Consider the following 18096-nt stretch of genomic DNA (forward strand, 5'->3'; position numbering starts at 1 on the left):
AACCCTGATGGTTTCTGGTATTCAGCCTTTACCTTCGAACACGTCAACCTTAGAGCCTTGACTCGTAGCGTTTTTATTCGCTCCTTCCTACTTAGCGCGTCTGCTACCACATTCGCCTTTCCAGGGTGGTACTTTATTTCACAATCATAATCGTTCAACAATTCAACCCATCTTCGTTGCCTCATGTTTAAATCCTTTTGATCAAATATATGTTGAAGGCTCTTGTGATCCGTAAAGATTACACACTTTGTACCATAGAGGTAATGGCGCCAAATCTTTAGCGCGAAGACAACCGCTCCAAGTTCCAGATCATGCGTTGCGTAGTTCTTCTCATTGGTCTTGAGTTGGCGCGAGGCATACGCTATGACTTTGTCTCGCTGCATAAGGACACATCCGAGTCCCTGATGTGAAGCGTCACAGTAAACGACGATGTCGTTCGTCCCTTCGGGCAGAGACAAAATTGGCGCACTACATAACTTCTGTTTCAACATTTGAAACGCTGCTTCCTGATTTTCGCCCCAAACAAACTTCTTGTCTTTCTGAGTTAGCGCGGTCAGAGGTAGAGCTATCTTGGAGAAGTTCTCAATGAAGCGTCGATAGTAGCCAGCTAGTCCTAGGAATTGCCTCACCTCAGTTGGGGTTTTTGGCGCTTCCCAGTTTTCGATGGCCTTGACTTTGGAAGGATCAACGTGTATTCCTTTCTCGTTTACAACGTGACCGAGAAAATGAACTTCTCTAAGCCAAAACTCGCACTTGGAAAACTTCGCATACAACTTTTCTTTCCTTAACAATTCCAGAATCAATCTCAGGTGTTGCTCATGCTCGGCCTTGGTCCGAGAGTAAATCAGAATATCATCTATAAACACAATCACAAACTTGTCCAAGTATGGTTTGCATACGCGGTTCATCAGATCCATGAATACAGCCGGCGCATTAGTTAGCCCGAAAGGCATCACTAAGAACTCATAATGGCCGTATCTAGTTCGGAAGGCTGTTTTCGACACATCTTCCTCATGGACCCTAAGTTGGTGGTATCCTGACCGTAGATCTATCTTCGAATAATAACTGGATCCCTGCAACTGGTCAAATAAGTCGTCAATCCTCGGTAAGGGGTACCGATTTTTGACTGTCAGTTTATTCAGCTCCCTGTAGTCAATACACATTCTGAACGAACCATCCTTCTTCTTAACAAACAGTACTGGAGCTCCCCAAGGTGAAAAGCTTGGGCGTATGAAACCCTTATCCAATAGTTCCTGTAACTGATTGGATAGCTCTTGCATCTCAGATGGAGCTAGTCGATAAGGCGCTCGAGCTACTGGCGCAGCTCCTGGGACTAAATCAATACAAAATTCTACTTGTCGCGGCTGCGGCAATCCGGGCAAATCTTCAGGAAAAACTTCTGGAAATTCGCGCACTACTGGTAAGTCTTCAATTCTTCGCTCATCTCCTTTCTTCTCTACTACATGCGCCAGGAAGGCGTAGCACCCTTTCCTTAGGCACTTACGCGCCTTTAGGCACGAAATCAGTTTCGTCGCAACTCCCCTTCTTTCCCCTTGAATTACCAAGGTTTCTCCGTTCAACAGTGGGATCCGAACCTGCTTCTCATGGCAAATAACTTCCGCGTGGTTCTCGACTAACCAATCCATACCTACCACAATGTCAAAACTTCCCAAGTCTATTGGCAACAAATTAATATTGAACCCGTGACCTCCCATGACTATTACACATTCTTCAGTTCTTTCGTTCGCGCATAACTGCCTACCATTGGCTAGTTCTATAGTATAAGGCGTGTCTAGCCTACTGGTTGCTAAGCCTAGGGAGTTTTTAAACTCAGCAGATATAAAACTTAGGTCAGCGCCAGTATCAAATAAGACAGATGCAAAATGTCCGTTAAGCAAAAACGTACCGGTTACCACATTCGGCTCTTCTTTAGCTTCGCCTGCGCCGATCACAAAAGCTCTTCCGCGAGCTTGGTTTCCCTTTTGCGGGCAATCTCGACTAAAATGCCCTGGCTTCCCGCATGCGTAGCAGTTGTCGCTTGCTCCAGCTTCTCTGACACGGCAATTCATCGTCTTGTGCCCTGGTCTGCCACATTTGGCGCATTCGATTCTTGCGCATTCACCCTCGTGGTGATACTTGCATTTGTTGCACCATGGGCGAGGCCCGCTGTATCCTTTTCTTGATGGCTCCGCGGCTTGGATCGCGTAAGCCCTTACGCTCTCCTGCTTCTTGAACGGTGGCTGCTTGGAGTCGGACCCTCGGTGGTGAGAGTTCCACTTCCTCTTGGGATCAGAGGTTCGCTGCTCGATTCCGCGCGTAGTTAACATACCCGCACGGACCGTATCCCTTGTAAGGGTGATGGCCCGCGCTACCGCCTCATCAAAGGTTGGAGGCGCTGCGGCGTTGAGCGGAACCCTAACAACAGGAGGTAACCCAAAAATATACCTCTCGATCTTCTTTTCCTCCGTGTTTGCCATGTCTGGCACCAACTGGCAAAGCTCGTTGAACCGGTTGTTGTAGGCGTCGATATCCGTTCCTACCATGGTGTGGTTCCAGAATTCCTGTTGTAGGTTCTGAATTTCTGCGCGAGAGCAGAACTTTCTCATCAACATTTCCTTCAGTTCCTCCCAGGTCTTGTGGAGAGCAACTTCTCGCCCCAATGTTTTCGTTTGAAGCTTCCACCAAGACGAAGCTGCTTCTTGGAACATGCAGGTCGCGTAAAGGACCTTCTGGTTCTCACTACATCCGCTAATGGAGAGAACTGTCTCCATCTTGTCAATCCAGTTGTAGAGCCCAATGGCCCCTTCGGTACCCTTGAATGGCCAAGGCTTACAGGCCATGAATGTCTTGTAGGAGCATCCTTTGTCCAAGGCTCCTGATTCGGGTTCTGGGGTCTCATTCTGACGACCCTGACTTGATTCGGCCTTGCTGGCCTCATGTGTTGCGATTGCTTGCGCGATTATTTCCGCGAGTTCCTCGGGTGTCATGGTAATTCCTTTGGCTTTAGTTGGAGGCATTCTCGCTTTAAAAGAGAATGAAAATATATCAAACTTAGCGCATGTACTCTGAGCACATAATGTTATCATTATTTACTACACCGTGTGACCCGTGTTCCTAAGTGTGTGTATAGTTTCTTTTGAAAATATTTTCTTTGAAAAATATTTCATGTGATTCCCCAACGGTTATAGTCTAGGTTAAAACTTCTTTTCCTAGTTCGCTATAACCAGTGCTCTGATACCAATCTGTCACACCCGGCCCTGAGCGGCGGAAACAGCCGGGCGCGCGCGAGTGGGGATTGATAATTAAGCACGGGCCATTGCAAACATTCAAAGATTTTCATTGCGCATGAAATGTTTGATACAAATACATTACATTGTTTAAAAATTACATAAAAACATCCAAGTATAAAAACTGTTGAAGATTTCCATGCCATATCCCCTTGCGCGGCGGGAACAACCACGCGCATCGAAGGGATAGAACTAAAATCTTCCAAAAAGCTAGTTTTAGATGTTCAGCGTGAGGTGCTCTAAGTGTGACTCCATGCGCTACCTAAATATCTCCTGAAAGACACGTAAAAACATTTGAATCAGTATAAACTGAGTGAGTTCACAAGTTTTAGTAACTTGATAAATCGTATTGCATCATAATCTTGATACAAATCATTCTGAAACATAATTCTGATATCTTCATTAAAACACACGCTTGGTAAAACATAGTTCTATCAACATATTCTGATAAAATCGTTCCGCGGTTTACGCGCGAACATTTCTGGGAACTGTGCTCGTCTATGCAAAGTGGCGCTGCCACTACGAGCTAAAATAAGTAATACCGTCCCGCGGGTTACGCGCGAACGTTTCAGGAAAATGTGCTCGTCCATGCAAAGTGGCGCTGCCACTACGAGCTAATCAATAATTCCGTCCCGCGGGTTACGCGCGGACGTTGTGCCGGAAAACAAGGCGCTCGTCCATGCAAAGAGGTGCGACCCCTACGAGCGGGCTCAAACCCATAGTACTGCCCCATGACCATACTAGGCACTCGTCCATGCAAAGAGGTGCGACCCCTACGAGTGGGTGGATCAAACCAGCAGTCCCTACCCTTAGAGTTCCAATGGTAAAGTGATCACTTACTCGGGTTCTAGCGCACACACATCGAAAACCTTAGATAACCGTTCGCATTGCTCATCATGAAATATAATTTAAACACATAATCGCTTGTATAGCTTGTAAGTATACCATGATAAAACATTATTTAAGTACGTGTCCCTCGCCCCGAAAACAGTTTAAAAACAGTGAAAACAGCGAGAATAGGGGCTGTGAGACTCACCTGTGGTTCTTGTTAAGGGATTAAATCGAGATTCGGGTTTTCTTGGTGTTGGCCTTGGAATTGAAGGTCTAGAATACGATTAAATAACAAGAAGTATATATATTAAGATCAAGAAATAGGAGAATATAAGGGTTGGAAAGTAGATCTCAAGGTTATATTCTCGGCTTACCTAGTAACAGGATCGAAAATGAAAACAACGGATGCTTGGGAGAGGATTAGTGCAAGTTTGCAGTTCTTTGAAGTGTGTTTTGGGTGATAATTTAGGTTACATATTTATAGGCAACTCAAGGGAACACAATCCCTTGCTTTAGGGGATTGTAATCTTTTCATATCTAGGGGTAATGATGATAAAGTATGGAAATTATTATTATTTATTTAAGAGTGGAGTAGTGGATAAAAGATTTTGATTTGATTTGGTCAGGACATGCAGGTCTGGGGTTGGTGAGAATAGGGTGGCTGACAGTTGACTTTTCATGTTACAGTGTGCTTTTTCAGGTACTTTTGTTAGTGTACAGTAAAAAGTGGAAAATCTCTGAAACACGCTACTGTTTCCTTTTGGGCGGGAGTAATCTCCTTACAACTGGAGAATAGACTAAGTGTTCTGCGCGTATTACTTTGTGCGCATAGCTTTCTGCGTGAAGGACATTTCTTTGCTGCGGGTAGGTGCGTGACCTTCTCGCAGTCAGGGACATTGAGTTTTATTTGTAGATTCTCCAGGTGGTCTTGGTATTTCAACATAGTGATCAGTTATGTTGAAGTCAACTCCATCTTGGAGCTTCAGACAAACTAGCTCTCAATGTTCCCGCCATGCGGGAAGGTTAGTTCCCTTCCGCACGCGCATAAACGATTTAGGATGCACCCGCCTTAGCATCATGCGTGACGGTCAACCCATTAGACATCATAACGTTAAGGTACATGAAAACATAAAGCCAAAACATTCGCGCATGGCGCATATAACATATGCCCACGCTGGTTCTTAACATGGCGCGCTCGCGCAGGGCGCACATAACAAATGCACGCGCTGATTCTAACATAGCGCGCTCGCGCAGGGCGCACATAACAAATGCACGCGCTGACTAACATGGCGCGCTCGCGCAGGGCGCACATAACAAATGCACGCGCTGACTAACATGGCGCGCTCGCGCAGGGCGCACATAACAAATGCACGCGCTGACTAACATGGCGCGCTCGATATTTACAATCACCTAATTATTAGGTTGATTACTTAGTTTATAGGATTGAGAAATTTACCGGGTGTCACAACCACTGGCTCGTTAATCGGCTGCCCTCCAATCAACACGAACCTCAATGGTTCCGACCCGTTGTTCCATACACTCAAACCATCCCCATGACTCAACACCAAAACATGGTGAGCCGATATTGGTGATGAACTTGTGGACCCGAACACCCCTTCGCCTTCTAGCACATAAACAAACGAGTTCCAAGATTCTGGGACAGGTTGGTGCATTTGGGCTCCCGGGTTAAGAGTGAAATCAAGAAACATTGTGGGAGTTCGAGTGTAAACCGAGGAGTTGACCCCCATTGACTCTCCAGCAATGATGTTCACTTTGACTCTATCTTTTTCAACCCTTTTTATGTCATCGCTTAACAATTCTTGGTAATTCGGTTCGACCCTGCATTTAACAAATGATTAGGTTGTTAGTCGACGTTGTAGATGAATTTAGGTTTACTAAACGGGTTGTCTTTTTGGGTTAAACCCTGAAATCTGTCACACAAATGAACCCGAACATGACTAGTGTTTTCGCAGGCTGACACAAACACAACCTGTTTTACTTGAAAACGTATTATATATTTAATTCTTTTACATATTAATACTTCAAACTCTAAATTCACATTTCCTTTTTCTAAATTTTTAATCACCTTTGATTAAACTATGTCTGTTTATTTTTAATTTTTGACATAAAAAGCACCCGAATAGTTTTTGTTATTACATAAAACACATTTTAATAAGATAAATAAATAAATGAGTTAAAAGGTCGACACGCGAACCTGGCGGGTTGACACAAACACAACCCGTTAAACTAAAAATATTGGGAGGTCCATTTAAATTAAACTCAAACCCGCAAATTTTATGTAAGGTTCTGTGTAACGTCAGAAATTTGCACTCACTGATAAAATGTTGTGTATATATTAATTTTTGTTGTAGAATGAGTAATGATGTGTTCTTGGTTTCTTACATTTTGTCTTTGGAGGAAAGATTGACCCAGAGTTGCAACCCCTTTTGGGCTCCCGGGCCTGCAGGCATCTCTGAATGAATGATTCCTCTTCCGGCTGTCATCCACTAGACCACAAACATAATTAAACATATTAGCACATTTATTTATAAATTGACTTTGGTTATTTTTGTTAATAATAAACTAGATCATATTCATAGTTTTTGAAAAATATAATTAGATTGTTTTTGAAAATATAATTACATTATTATTGTAATAGCATAATGTTTGGGCAAAATTCATATTATTTGAGCAGCTACCTGGACATCACCAGCTCGGATGGTACCTTTATGCCCAACAAAATCTTGATGATTAACAGCTCCCTGAAAGAATACAAATACTTCATGTAAATGACTTTTAAAAATCACAAAAATGTGACAAAATATATAAAATAAATAGTTAACAAAAAATGGGTACCTCTAGCATGTATGTAACAGTCTCAAATCCTGCACAAAATATACAATTATTTGGTTATCATAAACACAGTTTAGAGTAAAAAAAAATACCACAAAGTAATGAATTGAAGGCAGATTAAGAAAAAAAGGACGGATGATACCTCTATGGGGATGGTCGGGGAATCCGGCTGGTGGAGAAACTACATAACAAAATTTAAAATGTTAATAAATGCTAAATTTATTTTATTTTATTTTATTTATTTTCTTTTTACAAGTATGAAAACAAAACATATCAAAATCTTTATCCATTACCCTCAGCTAGAGTATACTTCATCTAATATTTAACCAAGTGTGCCAGTAAATCACTAATACATTTCTCAAACTACAAAAAACCACTAAAAGTTTTGAGTCCTGTGAATTTTAGAAATCATTTTTTTATAGAACTGTAAATTTTAGAAATCATCTATGTCACTTAATTTCGAAAAATAATATTTGTATAAATTTACATAACGATGGAACCAATGAACCATAATAAAACTTAACTTGTTCCTTAAAACAATATTGAACTTGAATACATTATTTAACAATTTTTTTTATATATAAATTAGATGGCTCATATAGGGTCAAAATGCAATCAGATGCAATCAAAATAATTTTCTTTCAAATGCAATCAGATGGCTCATATACGGTTGACCGCAGCCTTTAGAACATAATGGCTCTCAAATTAGGGTTACCAAATTCACCGATATACAAAGCCAACAAGTTGACATGTGAACAGATCTGACAATTACATGGTCACCTAATAAAAAAATACACGATGTCTATTTGTCTATTTAATGGATAAAGAAGAAAGCATTACTAAAAAAATCATAAAAATGAAAGCTATTACTTAAAACAACATAAATAAAATAATATATATATATATTACAAAACATAAAAACAAAAATTATATCCTAACAGAATATTTGAAAAATCAAGTACCAGAAAATTCATCTAACATAAGGAAAGGATCCAGAGACTTCAATTCCGGCCTGCAACACAAACCACAAATTAATCAGAAACCCGAATAATGCGAACCGATCGTCGCAACAAGCGATGATCACCTTCCGATGCTTCTTCGAACCACTGCGCCATCGCCTTCGCTCTGGCTCTTCGCCAGCACCTTCTTGGTCACCAATCTCGGTTTACTGAATCCTTCCGATATGGTCGACATGACGAATTTGCTGTTACGTAACGCCGAGAGTTGTGGTTTAATATAACTTATAACAGCCGATCTCAAAAATATCATGTGTTACTTTTTTGGGACTTAAATTGTGGGATTGATAAGGGAGTACGTTATGTGATATTTATAGGGTGTTTTTAATTTGTCAGACGTGCCAACTGTGACCATCATCTAGATACTTTCCACATTGATATTGATTCTTTTCACATCAAAGCCTTACGTCATTGTGATGGATAGATGTCGTAAGCAACGTGACTTTTTAAAGTACATAATGTTTTTTTAACGGTGGCTTGCAAAAAGACATGTTTGACTGTATATTTTATTAGTTTGTTGTCCCTTTTGACATTTAAAAGGATAAAATCAATTTCAATAAATTAAATATAACTTATTCGTAACGGGGATGAATAAAACGGGTACTGGTACCAAATCGATACCAGTACCCGTTTTATTCATCCCTATGAATAAGTTATATTTAATTTATTGAAATTAACGGTATTTTTTGAATTTTGCCTTCAATACCTATATCGTACCTGTATCGAATCGAATATTTCGGTACCGGTGTCAAGAATTTGGAAAAATCGGTACTGGTATTTTCGGTACCGGTAGCCAGTCATCCTTAATTGGTAGATAATATTTTAAACTATTATGACTATAGAAGTAACTTCCAATCCAAAACAAACAACACAAATATTCGTGTCCCAATTAAGATGTATTAAAGTGTTTTGAAATGACATAAATGGATATTATGAGTAAACGGAGTTACTTTATGTTAAAATGGGATGGTAAATAAAAGTGAAATTAAGTTCCTATTATTATTTGTCATATTTGTAATATAGATTATCATCGTGTGAGTTATAGTATGGATTCTTAACATCCAAATGACCGGCCATAATTATAATTAATACTTTAGGCTTTATATAATTTTAAAATAATTGTGTTAGTCTAGATTGTATTAGCTGTTGTTTTTGATGCGATAAGCTGGTAAATATTGTTGTAGTCAGTAAATTTTACGGGATAGGTATTAGGATGGTGACCATAATGTATTTTATTTAGTTTTTACTGAATCAGCTATTATCATGAATGCTAAGATACATAAAAACACAATACTTTGAAAGATAAAGTATGTGAGAGGTTGTACGTAGTTGAAAAAAGGAACCAAGATTGAATGAAATGAGAAAACTAGAAAGAAGTTATAAATCAAGAGAACTTAAAAATTAAAGTGTAATGTCGGTCAATGTTTAAGCAACATCCCACAATAGACAGCAGAGTAATAGAATGTTGGTCAGCATTTATCTTGTGAAAGCAGTTGGCCTAGTAATATCAAGGAGTTAGTTATATTATGAACGAGAACCAAGGCCAAATTAGTTAAGAATGAATTAACGAAAGGGATGTGAGCATGTGGTCTTCTTCTTCCCATATAACTATGTAACCTAATTTCCCCATCGGCTCTTCTATGAATTCGATCAAGATATGTTTATTTTTCTTTTTTTCCAAAAGAAGCTCTCAAGGCTTTGTGATGCTCTTAACTTTTCCAAAAGAACCCCGCCCGTTGTGATCCTTACAGGCCTAAGCCCAACCAGGCAGCCCAGTTCAAGGAGCCTCACATGCTGAACGAATACGTGGATTATATGTAGGATTTAAATTTAGAATGGTATAACCGTATAACTGAACATAAACACAAATAATATTGGGTCAATAACTGGGATTCTAAATGCTTACTGCGTTATAAGTTCTGGGCTTATCTATACATACTATTAAAGCAAGACCCATTTTCCATTTGTCAATCATATAGGCCATCCACATCAATGACACCTCAATGCCATGTCACCCATTACCTTTTTTAGCAATGCCATGTCATCTACTTAGCTATATTTAAACCATAATATTTCTTATTTTTTTCCCCTAATCATTTTTTTCTTTATTTCTCAAACACCCGGCTCTTCTTTCATCCATGTTCTATATTCCGGCCAAATACGCGGATCTTATTGCTATACAACAATTAGTTCAAATAAAAAAAAATTATATGATTTGTATATGCTTTGTTGCTATACAACGTGTGGTTTGTTAATGTTTCAGTAAAACTGTAGCAATTTATTTGTATATATAAAACTTGCAACTTATTTGTAATTTTAGTGATTTATGAACTTTTCATTTTTCATTGTTATATGTAATACGTAAGTTTAATCATATAACATATTTAAAAAGATTTATCAATTATACTGTTTTTATTGTCCAACCCGTGTAATACACGGGTTCCTAACCTAGTAACCGTATAACTGAACATAAACACAAATAATATTGGGTCAATAACTGGGATTCTAAATGCTTACTGGGTTATAAGTTCTGGGCTTATCTATACATACTATTAAAGCAAGACCCATTTTTCACTTGTCAATCATATAGACCATCCACATCAATGTCACCTCAATGTCATGTCACCCATTACCTTTCTTAGCAATGTCATGTCATCTACTTAGCTATATTTAAACCATAATATTTCTTATTTTTTCCTCTAATCATTTTTTTCTTTATTTCTCAAACACCCGGCTCTTCTTTCATCCATGTTCTATATTCCGGCCAAATACTCGGATCTTATTTGTTCGTCTTCTATATTCCGACCACTCCAAATTTGTATTGTTATGTTATCATCCGGCAATTTAATATTATTTTCCGGTAAGTTTGTAATATATGGTAATCTTGCTCTTCTTTCATCCATCTTCTATATTCCGGCCAAATACCCGGATCTTACCGTATAATATAGACATGTATTATATATATATATATATATATATATATATATTCCGGCAATATATTATCATCCTAAATTAACAGGATTCGTTTATTTAATACAAATTGTCGTTGTTTATTATTTTTGGACCTTTTTACCTTTTTCCGGTAAGTGTTGCCTGTTATTTTTTTCGTTTATGTTTATAACAATGATTAAAAGTCGTTTTAAATATTTTTTGTGTTTTTGTTTAACATCCTGTTAATCTATGTTGTAGATTAAATTTTTAACATTTATAAGATGGATCTGTTTATATATATTTGAATAATTCATTTAACTTTGTTAATAAAAACCGTTTGTATTGTACTTTATATTTTGTGTGTACTTTTTCCGGTAAGACATTCCACATTAATATTGTACTTCATAATTTCAGGTTAATGTCACGACTAATAGATCCTCATTTCGCTTTTCCGGTATACCATGGTAATTCCGACAACATAGTTTTTCTGGTAACACCTTTTAAATTTTGGCTTTGTTAATTATGTTCAAAAGTCCATATTATCAATAATAATCCTCGAATTTATTATTTCAGGTTATTGTCGGACTCATCTGTACTAATATCACCATTGATCAAGACTGTGGTATATGTATTTTTAAGATATATTCATGTATAGATTTAAATTTTTAAGTATTCATGTATTTCAATATTTTATTTCATATGTTTTAGTCAAAAGTTAATAATATTTGTTTTCCTCTTTTTTAAATAAATTACAGCATTGACTATTCCATTAATTATAATTAATTTGTTTGACTTACCTAATGTGTCCTCATAACCGAATTAGTTATTATACATTGACTTTACTCAATTAACTATTTCCTAATTTTTGTAGTGTTAATACAATTAATTACAAATTTAAATCAAAGTTTTAACAATATACCAAAAATGTAAACATATACCATTAATAAATTATTTGACCAAACTCAAAGTTAATCTTAGTTTACGGTAATGCTATATAGTTTTAATACATAATATAAACACGGAAAAATTTGATCAATATCCGTAATATACATAATAATAATTTCTATTAAATGAAATGTCCAAAATCTATAAATAATAATACATAATACGGAGTAACAACTTTAATAATTTACATAAATAGGTAAATCAAATTATATAATTTATCTATGGTATCTCTATACATTTATCAAATTATATAAATTATATAAATAGGTAAAATATATAATTTATCTATGGTATCTCTATACCGGAATTTAAAGTTTGATTAAAATTTGTAATAAATGTCCATATTAATTGTTTGACTAAATAATTATGAAATAATTATTATAGGTTTCCTATTTAACAGGTTTCCTTTATTTGTACAACTAAAATTTGAATTGATAAATAATAATATGTACTCCGTATAATTCAGAATAATAATTTATATATATTCTTTGACTAAATAATTATTATATTTACTATATAGTAATAATAATAATTACTCCGTATAATTCATAATCTATTTAGTTTAGACATTATTAAAATTAAACTTTATAACTATGTTATTAATTGTATTTTTGTTACAAATTTTAAATTTATAGTTCATAGTATTACAATGTATGTGATTACATATCTTTATTTGATTATAAAAATGTATTTGACAAATATTTTTTGTATCCCTAACAATTTTTTATTGCATAACATTATAATTCGCAGTTACTACTAATAAAGTTCAAACTTTTATATTATGTACAAATCAATTATTCTAAAAATAATTCGTTTGACTATCAACAATTTTTATATCATAACCAATATTTAGATGATTTCCAGAATTATAAATCTCAATTAATATCAATCATTACTATTTATATTAAATTTTACATAAATAACTAACTATTTTACACTATATATTCTTTCATTTCTTAATCTTTCTCCTCACTTTCAGACATCACAATATCCATTGTTTGTGTTCATCCAAGTTAATGTCATTTTAACTTTTAATATTATTTGTTTTATCTATCAACTTTTACATTCAATATACGTTACTAATTATTATTTTTATTAATTTTTAAGGTCAATGAAGGCCTAGAATGTTACTATGTTACACGAGATTGATGTGCTTAGATCTACTCTATCAACCATTAAGGTAAAAGTGTTGAAGGTTTGGAGTGTCAAGGATAATAATAAACCTAATGAAGATTTCTTGATGGAAATGGTTTTTATGGATGAATCGGTGTTTTTTTTTTACCATTTATGTTTATGAATATTTTTCCCGTTTTTTAATGTTAATAATTATATTTTGTATTTTTAACAATTCAAGGTACCCGAATGCAGTCTACAGTTTTTAAACAAGATATATTCCGTTTCAAATGTTATTTAAACGAGAATGCTACATTAACTATAGTCAACCCTAGCCTTGGATCTAATGCATCTAATTACAAAGTTATCGACTACCCTAATAAGTTAGTTTTAAACTCCAGTACCCATGTTAATCCTTGTAATCAGTTTGATGGTCCTACATTCGGTTTTAAGTTTTACTCATTCAAGACAGTTATTGATAAAGAGATCCCGTTGAAAGCTACTATAGGTATTATTTACATACTTTTATGTTTTTATTATTTATGAACATTTTTTGTATTTCTAATTCTTTATTCGGATCTTTTCCAGATATAATTGGACATGTTGTTCATGTTTTTAAAGATAACAATTCTAATATGAGAGATGTTAAAAAAAGTGCAATATTAACTATGGAGGTTTCTGATATCAGGTAAATATTTTTTATTAATTTATATTTCTGTTTGTATTAATATTATTTTGTCATATAACAATTATTTTATTTTTGTTTACAGCGATGACAGTGTTTACGTCACTCTTTGGGGGGATTACGTATCACAGTTCTCTAAGTATGTTGTTGAGCATTTTGATGAATCACATATGATTATTCTCATGCAGTTTGGTAGAGTTAAATACCATAAAGGTTTGTTTTATTTTTTTTATCTGTAATTTATTTTCTCATTGTCACTTTCTTATTTTAATATTATATCATAATGACTGTAATTTTTTTCTTTTTTTAGAGAAACCGTATGTGTCTAATTCCTACGGTTCTGATGTTACTCGTGTTTTCATGAATGATAGTATTTTTGAGATTGAAGATTATAGGACACGGTAATATTATTATTAGATTTCCTGATTGTCTGTTCAATTTTTTATTTGTTGAAATTTCTAACATTTTTTAAATGATATATCTGTAGTTTGTTTGAATTTTTGGAACTCAATGTTGATGGTCCTGTTCGTAAACCGATTCCTGTTAAGTTGATGTCTACTCTTGATGAAGAGTTTCTGATGGTTACATCATTTTTCAACATTTGTGAAATTTGCACTATATTGCAGGTAATTTATAAAAATGACATATAATTATAATTTCTAACATTTACCAAACGCTTATGTTATTATTTTTAATTGATTTATTTCAGCCAAAGAGTATTATAGTACTCGGGACCATAAAGGCTGTTTGTCCCGACTCAGAATGGTACTATGTCAGTTGCAATAGTTGTAGTCGTAAGGTGAGCGTGACTGTTGTCGAAGGCAAAGATGTTTATGAATGCAAGAATCAGAGATGTAACACTTTGGGTGTTACACCTACTCCTAGGTATAGTGTATATTGTATAAGTAAATATTTTTTAATAATAAATGTTGTTATGTTGTTGATTACAAATTTCTTTCCGGCTTAAGATTAGGCTAAGAGTTCAAGATGGCAGTGGTGTTGTTTCGTTGACACTTTTTGATCGCGATGCCAAACTTATTATCAACAAAACAACATCTGAATTGCTTGCTGCTAAAGATGAGGTTATGTTATTATTTATTCATATTCTACTGCTTACTTTTTAATTTATATGAAACACTTTTTATGTAACATATGTTTTTTTTATAAATATTTTAGGATGATGTTGGGCTTGGTGGATTTCCCGGTGAGTTGAACTGTTTGTTGGAAAAGAAGTTTGCTTTTAAAGTTGAAATTGCCGATTTCAATTTTAGGAATAATGTTGAGGTATACGGTATATCAAAGCTAACAGATGATCAACAAATAATTTCTGCTATTGAGAAAAGAATAATGCCTGAGTTTATAGTGGTAAATTCATCTGTCTTTAAAATGAATTATCAACTACATTATAGCCTTATATTTTATTTTTTTGTATTATATTTGTAGCATTCTGATTCTGGATCTCTTACATTTGGAAATTCTTTAACTGATCTTCAATCTACAAGCTCTTCTTCTTTAAAGGTTTTTTCCCCTTCTATGTATTTTACATTATTTTGTTTTTTTGGTTTGTTTTTATATTTGTTTTTACACCTTATTTTTTTTGACAGATATATGAGAATGGTGATAACAAGACTCCAATTTCTTATCCTTTGGTTGATGAGGAATTGAATGAGATCAAGTGGTCAAGTAGTGATTCCAATGACAAACTGAAGCGTAAACTTGTGGATGTTTTTTATGGTGATCAACCATCGGCCTTTTCTTCTACTAAGTCCAAGACAGGCGATGTTCAAGGTGATTCTGAGTTTGTTAATGTTGTTGGAACAAGCAAGAATGGTGTTAAACTTCTTACTCCTAAGGTCGAGAAGTGACTTCAACATATATTTCACATTTTTATAATAAATACACCTGAGTCTGTTCGGTGTTATTTCTATTTTAAGACTTAATTTTGGTGGTGTTTTTGAAGACTTGATTGTTGGTTTTATTTTTGTTCACATACATTTATCATGGTGGTTTTTTATTTCTTTATATTATCATTAACCTTATTTTGTTTCTATTGTGTATTGCAAGTCACTAATTTTATTTTAATTATTTTATGGTATGTTATTTAAAATTTTAATTCGATAAATTTGGTGGAATTGTATTAGTCTCTAAAAAATGTAACTACCTTCTCCCAAAGTTTAAATTTAAGAAAAATATAAATATTAAAGATATTGTACTTAACTTATACTCCACTTTAAATATATTCCAATTATTAAATGTGATGTTTATATTTCCAAGAAACCCGTTTACCCTATAATGACCCAGGTTTAAAACCGACCTTTTGTATCATTTATAACAAAATTATAATTTTTTTAATCTATTTTTACAATCCGATCAATATCAACATCAGTCTTTGATTCTTCTTCCAGGTTTTGAAGGTAAGTTCTTTCCTTCAACCCTAATTAGTTTTTGATTTTGTCCCAGATAATCCCTCTTTTTAGATTTTTCTTCTTAATTATTCATATTCTTCATCATTAATGTTAAATTTTTAGTTTTTGTCTAGGCTAATTACCATTGTTATTTGTTAATCAGATGGATTATCCTTCACTAGCTGTGTTTAATCAATCATCCCTTGAACATATGGTCAGTATCTACCATTTAAAAGTAGTTGTTTTTATTATGCACTTATAATTGTGAGGTTAGTATATTAAAATATGGTTTCTGTTATATTCTATAGAAAATTCTCAAAGATTATTTTAAGCTTCTTTTTCCACATGAACCTCTCAATGAGACTGTTTCCATCACCCATCTAAACCAAGAGTGGACTGTTGATATTGAATTGAGCATTGATAAGTATGTATTTGCCAATGGATGGTTCCCATTTGTAAAAGACAGCGGTTTCTTATTTGGAGATGTTTTGGTTTTCTTTCCCACTCGGCCACACGAGTGGAGATTGTTATATGTTCCAGAACATCCGGACTGGAGGCATAAGGTTTTTGATGTCTATGTCTCTTATCCAACAATGAATAAGTTGGTATGTTAAAGCGTATTATTATTCGTTTGTATATATAAATTTTAAACTTTTTTATATTTATTTTTTTAATACGTAAAATTTATCTTTTACTTATTTGTTATTATTGTTTACAGCAATTAAGAGACGATCAGCTTATATGTTACCTTTCATATCTGAAGCGTGGTAGATCATCTGCCAACTGGGATGTTTCTTTAGTTGATGGAAGTAAATGGACTCTTGTGTTTAAAAGTTTGAAAAGCAGTATTCATGGATACACATTTGTTGGTGAATGGCCCAGTTTATCAATGCATGTTAACTTACAAGTTAATGATTATCTTTTGTTTTTACCGGTGGATGACAATACTCTCAGGTTATACGTGTTTGATAGTCGTGGTGTTGAACGTACACAGTTTGCTCAACAAAGTTTTGTTGTTGGTCTAGATATAGTTACTATTTCAGGTTAATTTCCCAATATTCACCTAATATATTCCAGAAAATATATTTATTTTTTAACTTTTGTTGTATGTTTTTATAATTAGATGATGAAAGCTTTGGTGTTGTTGATCATCAAGGTGAGCGATTTTGGATTCAAGATGAACATGTCAGTAACAATTTTGTTGAAGTTGTTATTAGGGATCGTTTGGTAAGTTATGTTCCATTGTCATAAATTGGTCATGGTATACATACGTATTATCTATTTAAGTATGTATTATTATAAATACTAAATACTTTTGTTTATATTTTTTTACAGCGTTTACCTGTTGATTTTGCACGTGCCAATGGGTTGAATAAGGAGACTGAGTTGGTGTTGATAAACCCAAATGGTGAAGATGTCATGACTAAAATCCACATGGAACACAATCAGGGTAATTACAAGTTTAAAGTTCAGGACTGGCCACAATTTGTTCGTCTTAATTCACTCGAGTTTGGGAAGAAATGTCTACTCGAGTACAACCGTCCCACTCATTCTCTAATCATGTCCTAAGTATTTGAATAGGTTTCAACTTAGTTTTTCCGTTATCAATGTTGGATTTCAAGAATATTATGTTTATGTTTTTTAAGTTATGCTACCATGACACTTTTTTATGTATTGTGTTTGATATCTTTATTAAGTATTAATGTTTTGTATAAACTTAAAAGATCTTATAGAACATATGTTTATCATATCTTGGTCTTTGTCATACATGTTGATGTGGTGTTATTGTTATTATAAATGTTATAGAATTTTATGTTTAGTATATATTAATTATATATTAAATTTACTTATTTAGCAGATGTTTTATTTTTTCATAGTATATGTTTTCCATATTTGATTATAACTAACAAATAAATGTGTTTAAATTTGTTAAGTTCATATGATTCTTCTAGAATATATAATTCAAATTCAATACCCGCCCCTCTTATTTTCCTTTTATGTTAATTTGTATTCTAACAAATATGTCGCCT

At 34.3% G+C, this 18096-nt stretch overlaps 1 protein-coding gene across 1 annotated transcript; it reads right to left on the minus strand.

Annotated features, from left to right (window-relative positions):
• Window positions 1-5548: 5548 nt before the first annotated feature.
• LOC143613711 (pirin-like protein) lies at window positions 5549-8247 on the minus strand. Its single transcript, XM_077087352.1, has 7 exons — window positions 8056-8247; window positions 7934-7983; window positions 7114-7152; window positions 6975-7003; window positions 6818-6880; window positions 6522-6625; window positions 5549-5957 (listed from the first exon to the last, which is right to left on the minus strand). Exons 1-7 carry the CDS (start codon window positions 8238-8240, stop codon window positions 5549-5551), a joined length of 879 nt encoding a protein of 292 aa, XP_076943467.1. The 5' UTR covers window positions 8241-8247.
• Between the last annotated feature and the right edge of the window lie 9849 nt (window positions 8248-18096).

The sequence above is a fragment of the Bidens hawaiensis genome, unplaced genomic scaffold, assembly GCF_021521415.1.
Source record: "Bidens hawaiensis isolate Kalapana, Puna unplaced genomic scaffold, B.hawaiensis_p1.1 tig00002273_1, whole genome shotgun sequence".
NCBI classification, from domain to species: Eukaryota; Viridiplantae; Streptophyta; class Magnoliopsida; order Asterales; family Asteraceae; genus Bidens; species Bidens hawaiensis.